We start from the raw sequence: 10,091 nt of genomic DNA on the forward strand, positions 1-10,091 counted from the left end.
TGTGACCTAGTTCCTCTGCTGTTCTATCTGCATTCTCAGATGCCGATTGGGCTAGGTGTCCGGATGACAGGCGATCCACGAGGGGATATGCTATATTTTTGGGTCCTAATTTGATCGCCTAGAGTGCACGCAAGCAAGCCATTGTTTCTTGCAGCAGCACAGAAGCCGAGTACAAAGCCGTTGCCAATGCGACTGCTGAGCTTATCTAGATTGAGTCTTTGCTTCGAGAGCTAGGGATCTCCCAGTCACATCCTCCGGTTCTTTGGTGTGACAACATCGGTGCTACGTTTCTTTCGACAAACCCGGTGTTCCATGCATGAACCAAACACATTGAGATTGACTATCATTTCGTGAGGGAACGTGTTGCACAAAAGCTACTACAGATCAAGTTTATCTCCTCGAAGGATCAACTTGCCGACATCTTCACCAAGCCTCTACCTTCTCCCATGTTCGAGGTCTGTAGGCGCAATCTCAACCTCCTAGATGCATCATGAGTGAGTTGAGATTGAGGGAGGGTGTTGGACTTTGTAACGTAGCCCAACTGTGTAAACTGTATATTGTGTAACCTTATAAATATATGTGATAGGCCACCCCTAGAGGGTTGAGCCAGTTCCCACAAATCCTATGTTTAATAGCGACCGGCCCGACGAGCCACGCGCGGCGGCGGAGCGTCATGCGGTAGTGCTCGACGTTGCCCTGCTCTAGCTCCTCGAAGCTGTTGAACAGCTCGCCGTAGCTCCTCCGACCTGCGACGTAGATGCTCCTGAAGAAGGCCAGGAAGTGCGGCTCCTTCATCATCTGGCTCCGCCTCATCTCCACGCGGTGCGGTAGACCCGACAGCGACACCACAGCATCGGGATCGTCGTCGTCGTGTGGGTTGCGACTATGCTCCTGCGACAACGCGGACTGGGCGCAGGACTGGGCGAACATACTCATACCAAGGAACATGAGACGTGGGACGCCGTACGCAGCCGCGACGTCCACGGACCAGTAGTAGAAGCCGTAGGAGACCACGGCGTTGACGTCGGCATGGCAGTCGGCCAGGAACCGCTCGAACGGCTCCCATGGCAGGCAGGTGGGGTGCTGCGACACTGCTCATGCTCATGGTAGTAGCTCCCATGGCAGGCAGGCTCGGGAAACCGACGCTATTTTTCACATGCAATTGGCTCACAGTCAGCCACCTTTTCCCTCTCTCTCCTCTCTTTCCACCTACCCCATGCATCCACTCAAAGCACGCCAGCCTCTGCACTGCCTCCCTACTCTCCAGCAATCCTGGACGCCCTGCACAGACTAGCCGCCCTCCACCAAGCCGCGCTGGCACCCGCCCTCGCCACGCCTTCTGCCGTCGGCGCTGCCGTTGCCGCTCTCCTCTCACCGCCTCGGCCTCCCCTTCCTCTCACTACCCTCCCCCGTCGGCCACCCCCTCCGTTGCGGGGACCTCGCGAAGCAGCTCCTCAAGGCCCGCCCCACGCGTGAGCACCAGCTCTACGAGATGCGCAAGCACGCTGAGCTCCGCGATGCCGTCGCCCACCTCAAGCGGCCCTGGCCCCCGTCTATGTCGCCGCGCTTGCGACCAACCTCCTCTTCGTCGTCGCCGAAGACCAGCTCCTGGAGGGCGCAACGAGTGGAAAAATTTTCCCACCCCCCCCCCCGGCCAAAATTTTCGCGGGCAGCTCCCCAATTGGCTAAAAAAATGCCTCCTCTAGGGGAAAACGAATGGAGATGCTCTGATGTCCCCCGTGCAACCCAACGCCATGCTAGGTGGCGTAACCAAAAAGAGTCAGTTCGTGCCAACTTAAGAAAAAATCATGCTAAATTGTGATAAAAATGTCAAAACAGTTGTCGTGCTAAATATCAGCCGCCAGTCGCCACTCATCAGGTACTAGAAGAACGCTCGTGCGTTGCAACGAGGCCACATTAACTTTAAGAGTTCAATATTACGACATTGGCGACCTTTTTTACCATCAAATCCTCACACACACTCTCTCTCTCTCCCTCCCTCTTCCTCACTCTCTCTCCCCCTCTCCCTCTCTCTCTCTAACACACACATATCCATTTTATTGGGTACAGGACCATAATCCATCTATTTCACACACACACGCTAGTGCATAACAATATGGATTATGTGTATTATATTTGCCACCACAACTGAGGGAATTAATTTCATGTAAATCGGCCAGCCACATCTCCAAGAATACGCGGAGGAGGTGGCCCGGGTCAGTGTCGGCGCCGTCCGGCGCAGGCCACGAACCCGCTTCCAAGTGCACGTGCAATGCACGTCTTCACAAATATTATAACCAAATGTGAGAAATCACATGCATAGAAAAGACATTCTGATAGCAATCCAAATACCATAAATCAACTTTTTTTATTAGAAGATGTATTAGAAGGTTTGCATGCTGATGTATTAGAAGAAGAAATAGACATTACATAGAGTCAGGTGGCCATGCCGCGGTTACAAAGACGACGCGACTACACCTGGCGGGCAACCATAATGTCACGGAAAGGAAAACAACCCACATACAGTTGAAATGAAATTATCTCCAGATATCAGCCAACCCTTTGGGCTTTGGCCCCGGAGAGCATCCGCAATCCGACTTCGTCCTCAATACGCCGGCAAAGCTCCTGGGCCAATCAACTTATGATTCAAATGTCCAAGAAATGCTATAATTTATCATTCTATGCATAGTGTAAAGAGTGAAGACACAAGCAATTATCCCAGTAATTCGTAAATTAGATTATGCAATTCTCATGGATGTTGTCTCCAATTTCATTCTCGGTGTATACGTGAGAAGTGCACCAAAAAACATGTTATGAGAATCAACATTCGTGCCATGTAATCGGCATTGTACATAGTAAACAAAGTTGCTGGAAGTTGTCAATAAGTACCATTCCCAACATCGTGCACAAAATTATACATGGCCAAGACTAAATAAATACATAAATCTGCAATTAAACAAATTAAACACAATTAAGGTAAATCTGCTTGAATTGTGCATCATTCGGGTAAAGAAAGTAGAATACAAAATGTGATACATGGAAGCAGTGCCGTGGGCAGGATTTCGCCACACCCAGGGACAGGCACTCGTTGGAACAGTATCTACTGTATCTATTGTGTGATAAATTTATGTGTTATTTTTCTTCGTGGAACGGAAAGTAGAAGGGTCCTCAAAAGTCAGGCAGGCCGAGCATTGTAATGTGGTAGTCAACCATTAGAATTTACATAAAATTCATCATTGTCATACTCATAATCTAATGCAAGCAGAGTAACAATGATATGATTAGGGGCAAAACAATTCCCCGAAAACAATAAACCAATAATGAATAAATAGATACATGTTGTTCTTAAAACCAACCATTCTTGTTGCCTGGCTCTAGGATTAGAGAGAGAGACCCTGAGGAGATGGTCAGAGGAGGAAGGTGCACATCTACAAGGACTTGTTAGGGAACACGATTAAATTATCTGATTTCATTGAGTTAAACAAGGATAGCCAGATCTGCAAAAATGTAGAGAACATGTAGGCTTGTTATGCACTTATTATGACTAGTATCAACTTCAAATATTTTTTCTGGATGACCATCGCTTTAGTTAACAGACCATTAAAACGTCCTCTGAATTTCCTAGGCACTGTAGCGGATAATCCCTTAAGAAGATGAAGATTTGCTTCCAAGTGAAGAAGCAAGGCTTGAATCTATTATAATTCACATTTGGTTACATATTGTATGCGCACACAGCTTCATGCAATAATTCTATCATAATTATCAAACGGATAAAAAGGAAAACAATACAACCTTATTTATTTATACTACCATACTACTTTCGTTCCTTTGCAGCAGGTATGATACTATGCAACAGCGTAATTTCTGGAGAAACAAGTGACCAACTTTGTCCGAAACGATATCCCTCGAGTTCTCTTAAGATCCATAAGAGAAGTAGTCGCAAAACTGAAATGAACAACCCACAAAGCTTTGACATCCAAATGCAAAAGGGGTGACAGGGAACTCATAAAGAAACAGAAGTTAAATATAAAAGATATCAATCTCACATCAGGATATGAATCGAGAGCATTATCGCCAGTTAAAAGTGAACCATGCTTGAAACCTTTATTTTCAAAAACATTGCACCTACATGCAGCAAAAATCCATAAGTCAATGATCAATAAAATAGTGTCCATGAGCGGGACAAACTAACAAATTTATGTGTATTGATTAACCAGACATCCAAATCATGTAATAACCCGCATTGGTCCTTCTTCGGACATTTCTTCTTTCCTGAGCATAGACAGAAACAATAGAGAGATAATAGAGAGAAGGATGTCAGCTACTCAAACAAAAATGACAGACAATACACAAAATGATGGACAATAACCAACCAACACCACTTCCCTTTCCCAGCACTAACTCCTACCATCGTTGCAAACTTCGTCCTACGCCATCCCTGCAGTCACTACCAGAGCATAGCCCATCTGCCGCCACATCGTTCAGCGTATCGCCCCCAATCACATATTCCACCTAAACTCAAAATTTCTCAATGCAGATCGTTAAATTTTATCAGTGTTCAGGGGCACCTTTGTGTATCGCCGGCAATCACATATTCCACCTAGAAGCAACCATATGCTGGGAGGTCCAGAAAATTTTGCTCCAAAGAAATTTGTGCCAAATATAAAAAGTCCGGTACACGTAGCTCCCGCTTGCGCAGTGTCCGGAGAAGGGTCCGACCACTTAAATTTATGCCAAGTATGAAAAAAAATCAAAATTGAAACAATATGATATTTTTAGAGTATTTTCCACTAAAAATAGTTAGGTACCATACTGCACATAATGGGAAGAATATAATCTCTAGTCATCTTTCTAAATAAAAGAAAATTAAGGTGGAGTGTATCAAACATAGAGAACAAAGCAGTTATCATATAAATATCATAGATGTTGATTTTAATTGGAACGAAAAAAAGGCGGATCCAAATTTAATAGCATGGCAATGAAAATGAGAAGATGGACAATCTAATCTAATGCAAGAACTGATACGGAAGAAAATTTAAATGCAAGAAAATTTTACTTGTTCACTTTTTACTCAATTGAATACCTAACCTGGACAATACTCTTATTTCTATGCGCCAGAAAAAACGGAATAGCAAAGCTAAGTATGCCTACGTACGCTCATATTATATATAAGAATCTTGGGTGAACAATTGCAACAAAGCACTAAGCAGCGATAAATTTAAAAAAAAAATCCATTAACTATGCAGGCAGTAGGCTTGTTACAACATAGACAGATAGGAAAATGTCACCTCCAGTAATGTAGCGCAAAGGAGTGGAACGAAGCATGAATGAGCGGTTGTCTGTTCTTCTCCATGTACATGGATCAGCAGTAGAGGCCAAGTATATAAGTACTTGACTGAACTCCACTCTTCGTGTACGGAGAGCCATGTCACCTTCTCGCCGCTGCAGCATGGGAGGACTGCTGGTTCACGTGACCCTCCAGCTGGGGGATCCATGGTGGCTGACCGTCGAGCTCGAGGCAGGGAAGTTGAGGGCAGCAGTGGCGAGATCCATGTCGGCCAACCGGGCGAAGAGGAGGTTGTCGGGGAGGGACGCATCGGCAAGATCCGGTCACCATGCGACCTGAAGAGCAACAGTGATCTCCACAAGCTGTAGGCCGACGGCGTGCTCCATCCCCTGCGATGGGGTGACCATGGCGGTGGCCACATCTCCTCATGCTCGCCTCGATCTCGGCGACACACCCTGAGTGCAGGAGGCAGCAACGACCTCGACGAAATCATGGCCTCCATCCCGGAACGCATGGAGGACCTCGGCCCCGTTGCTACTCCTCCCGCCGTAGCCCCACGCGGCAGCGGACCGTGGGTAGGAGGGCAGGCGGCGTCGCCTCGGCTGACGGCAGGGAGCAGCATTGATTTCGGGTAGGTGGCATCGCGAGGACGACCGTGGCCACGGGGAAGCACCCCGATCATGCTGCCAGGCCAATCCTTCTCCTCCGATCCCCTACCCCCGAAGATTGCGCCGCCGCCCCGGTCGTGTTGTTTCCATATATTATGCCATTTTTTCCTGTACCTAAACAAACGCGGGCGAGCGGATGGCAGAGTTTTGGTCTGCCCTCTAAAATTGCTAAACGCACTTTTGGTGGGGATTTTATTGTTAATAAGTGGATTCAATCATGTGGCTCTAAATAAATGGATTCAATCATGTGGCTCTAATTACTTCGGATTGTTATGTGCACACTAAGCGGGGTGCAGTTAGGAAAGAAAATGTTTTCTAATTAATTTGATTGAGTGATTTAAGGTAAGTTTAATTAATTTAGATTTGATCTTTAGAGATTGTTCGTGATTGATTCTACATTACTAAATAACTTGCGCCGGTATGAAAAGTTCTGATCTGTTTAGATTTCTTTCGTTGTGTGAGAGGGTGACGCAAAAATAAACCGATAAAGTGGGGGGGAGGGGACGAAAAAAATCTATGAAAAAAAACCAACGAAGGTGGGATGAAAAAAAACCATGATAGATGGAACGAAAATTAACCGATGAAAACTACCAACTGTTCCATTACGAATAAAGATGTACGCGCGACGTCCCATGTGCTTCTGCATGCCATATTGGTTAAAAGACTTTTGCACAGGCTAGCAGTTTCAGTAACTGCCGAGAAAAGGCAGGGCAGCGTCAACTTGGTCTTTGGATCAATGTCAGATTCAATGGACAAAATACGGTGATGCCAAGTCACACGATGTCCCTCTGAACTGGTGGTGTCTGTTGTAGTGTGTGTCGTAGCCTTGTCTTGAGTGCTTGGTTGTTTCGGCTTATTTTTGGGTTGCTGGGTTGTAAATCATTTTTCAATCAAAGGATTCAAAAGCGGATGCAGATTAACTGAGCTCGAGTTCATATAAGTTTGGGTAAACACTGAACACTTAAATTTGAACAAAAATGAATTCTTTTTGTTACAAACTTTGATAAATGTTTTGAATGCTTGCAAAGTTTCATCAAAGAATGACATTCATAAAAGACGTGGGAGAAAAACAAAATCGATGCTTCAAAAGAATTTTGGAGTATCCATTTTCTTTCCATGACTTTCATGAATGTCATTTCATGATAAAAATTGTAAGAATTGCAAATTTTGTCAAAGTTTGTCACCAAAATATTTCAGAATGTTTTGATTTGTTTTCTTTCTGAATTTTACTGTTCACACGAGCTCATATGAGCTCGAGCCGAGAAGGACACTTTCATTCAAACGCAGGCTTTGTGTTTTCTCGAGAAAAAAGAAAACACAAATCAATCTACTCTACATCATATCGTTGCTTTGTGTGTGATTAATGTTGGTAGCTTTCTCAGTTATTGATGTCGTGGTTTTAGGTTGGGTGTGAGCCTCCTTTCATCATCAACTCTGAAATCAATCTTAAGATCGGTGCTAACCGCCACATGAATGCTTGAGATATCGACAGGGTGCTGTGATTTTGCGTTCAGAGACACCTGATGATTACTGCATGTCTGAATGACTGTAATATGTACTATAACTGTACAACATGATTTATTTATTTATTTATTTATTTTGTTTTCTGTGGTGGATGCAGTGAGTCGAAGTGCAATTTTCCCGGAATCATTTCCGCCGTCCGAGTGACATCGTTGCCACAACTGATGTATCTTCACCGGCATGGTTCTAATAACAGGGAACAAAGTAGACAGCTTGCCAAAAATCAAGGTCCGAACTCTAACTCTATCGAACATGCGCTCTTTGATTTCTGGCATTCATCTTTTATATCGGGTTTGTCTAGTTATTGCATATCTAAGTGAGTGATCAAGCATAAAGAGAAAAAGAAAAATGAAAAAAAAAGTCCACACGAGTCTTTGTGTAAGATCAATGTCATAGAACTTAGATGTGCAATACTTATGACACATCTACATGTGCTTTAGCCAAACTGATATCTAAATTTCTAGTCTCCACTAACATATTTCTTGCAACATGTAAGCATGCCATCTCAATATGCGACATGCATGAAAAAGTGCCCACCACAACATTGAATGACGTAAACATGCATGAGAATTTTCATTATGTTATGCTATTTATATTTAATAAATAATTTACAACTATACAATAATCAAATCAAACACAGTAAATCATATGTACTTTCAATTTTATTTCTCACATTATTACTCCAAATATTAATGTTTCATGCAATCGAATCCCATTTAAATATATTGCAAATATTTCTGCAATAACATGTGTGATATCATTTAGTAACTAAAAAATTGCAGCGCTAGCCATTGCAATTCGGACATATATATAGTTAATATTTGATATTTTCCTAAACATTATATGGAACGACGCATATTTGAAGTTACATAACAAGGTAAAATTATGCTTTAATTGTATTAGTTCTTTAGCTATACTAAAAGTAAATTTTATGGCCACATTTTGTGTTTCATCTCAGGGTCCCAAGTTTATAGAGACGGCCTTGCCAGTAAGACCTTGTCCTGGTGTAACAATGCGGTAGAGCAGCGATGACCCTGCCAGCCACGACACCCTCAGTCGGTTTCTATAGGCTACAGCTCTCCAGGTTCGTTGTCCCGCTCACGTACTCCTTGTTGAGCCGCTCGAAGTTGTAGCCAGAAAGCGTCACCTCGATGGTGCGGTTGATGGAGCTCGCTCCTACATCATATTCGTTCAAACACTACGGGCGTGTTTGGTTGCTCGCATAGAGTCCTGATATGTCTTCAACGTATCTATAATTTTTAATTTTTCCATATTATTATATTATCTGTTTTGGATGTTAATGGGCTTTATTTTACACTTTCATATTATTCTTGGGACTAACCTACTAACCCAAGGCCCAGTGCAAATTGCTGTTTTTTTTGCCTATTTCAGTGTTTCGCAGAAAAGAAATATCAAACGGAATCCAAACGGAATGAAACCTTCGGAAGAGTTATTTCTGAAACAAACATGATCTAGAGGACTTGAAGTGGACGTCAAGAAACAAACAAGGAGTCCACGAGGCAGGGGGCGCGCCTACCCCCCTGGGCGCGCCCTCCCCCTCAGGGCCCCTCGTGGCTCAACTGACATACTTCTTCCTCCTATATATACTCATATACCCTGAAAACAACCAGGAGCACCACAAAACCCCATTTCCACCGCCACAACCTTCTGTACCCAAGAGATCCCATCTTGGGGCCTTTTTCGGAGCTCTGCCGGAGGGGGCATCGATCACGGAGGGCCTCTACATCAACTCCATGACCTCTCCGGTGATGTGTGAGTAGTTTACTTCAGACCTTCGGGTCCATAGTTATTAGCTAGATGGCTTCTTCTCTCTCTTTGGATCTCAATACAAAGTTCTCCTCGATCTTCTTGGAGATCTATTCCATGTAACTCATTTTGCGATGTGTTTGTCGAGATCCGATGAATTGTGGGTTTATGATCAAGTTTATTTATGAACAATATTTGATTCATCTCTGAAATCTTTTATGTATGATTGGTTTATCTTTGCAAGTCTCTTTGAATTATCAGTTTGGTTTGGCCTATTAGATTGATCTTTCTTGCAATGGAAAAAGTGCTTAGCTTTGGGTTCAATCTTGCGGTGTCCTTTTCCAGTGACAGTAGGGGCAGCAAGGCACGTATTGTATTGTTGCCATCGAGGATAAAAAGATGGGGTTTATATCAAATTGCTTGACTTTATCTCTCTACATCATGTCATCTTACCTAATGTGTTACTCTGTTCTTATGAACTTAATACTCTAGATGCATGCTGGATAGCGGTCGATGTGTGGAGTAATAGTAGTAGATGCAGGCAGGAGTCGGTCTACTTGTCACGGACGTGATGCCTATATACATGATCATGCCTAGATATTCTCATAATTATTCGCTTTTCTATCAATTGTTCGACAGTAATTTGTTCACCCACCGTAATACTTATACTATCTTGAGAGAAGCCACTAGTGAAACCTATGGCCCCCGGGTCTATCTTTTATCATATAAGTTTTCAATCTATTTTATTTTGCAATCTTTACTTTCAATCTTTATCATAAAAATACCAAAAATATTATCTTATCATCTCTATCAGATCCCACTCTCGTAAGTGACCGTGAAGGGATTGA

The 10,091-nt window shown here is 43.6% G+C and overlaps 1 protein-coding gene across 1 annotated transcript; it reads right to left on the reverse strand.

Annotated features, from left to right (window-relative positions):
- Positions 1-567: 567 nt before the first annotated feature.
- Positions 568-5,694, reverse strand: LOC147961427 (soyasapogenol B glucuronide galactosyltransferase-like). Its single transcript, XM_087533809.1, has 3 exons — positions 5,615-5,694; positions 4,047-4,125; positions 568-1,083 (listed from the first exon to the last, which is right to left on the reverse strand). Exons 1-3 carry the CDS (start codon positions 5,692-5,694, stop codon positions 568-570), a joined length of 675 nt encoding a protein of 224 aa, XP_087389935.1.
- Positions 5,695-10,091: the final 4,397 nt, after the last annotated feature.

This window comes from Triticum urartu, chromosome 7A (assembly GCF_056163025.1).
Source record: "Triticum urartu cultivar PI428250 chromosome 7A, HENAU_Tu73, whole genome shotgun sequence".
Classification (NCBI taxonomy): domain Eukaryota; kingdom Viridiplantae; phylum Streptophyta; class Magnoliopsida; order Poales; family Poaceae; genus Triticum; species Triticum urartu.

Coding starts and splice junctions, on each gene's coding strand:
- LOC147961427 (XM_087533809.1), bottom strand. CDS start 5,694: ATGGTCACCCCATCGCAGGGGATGGAGCACGCCGTCGGCCTACAGCTT. Junction 4,126..5,614: donor GTTGCTCTTCAGGTCGCATG/GTGACCGGATCT, acceptor TGCTGCATGTAG/GTGCAATGTTTTTGAAAATA. Junction 1,084..4,046: donor CTCTCGATTCATATCCTGAT/GTGAGATTGATA, acceptor GCAGTGTCGCAG/CACCCCACCTGCCTGCCATG.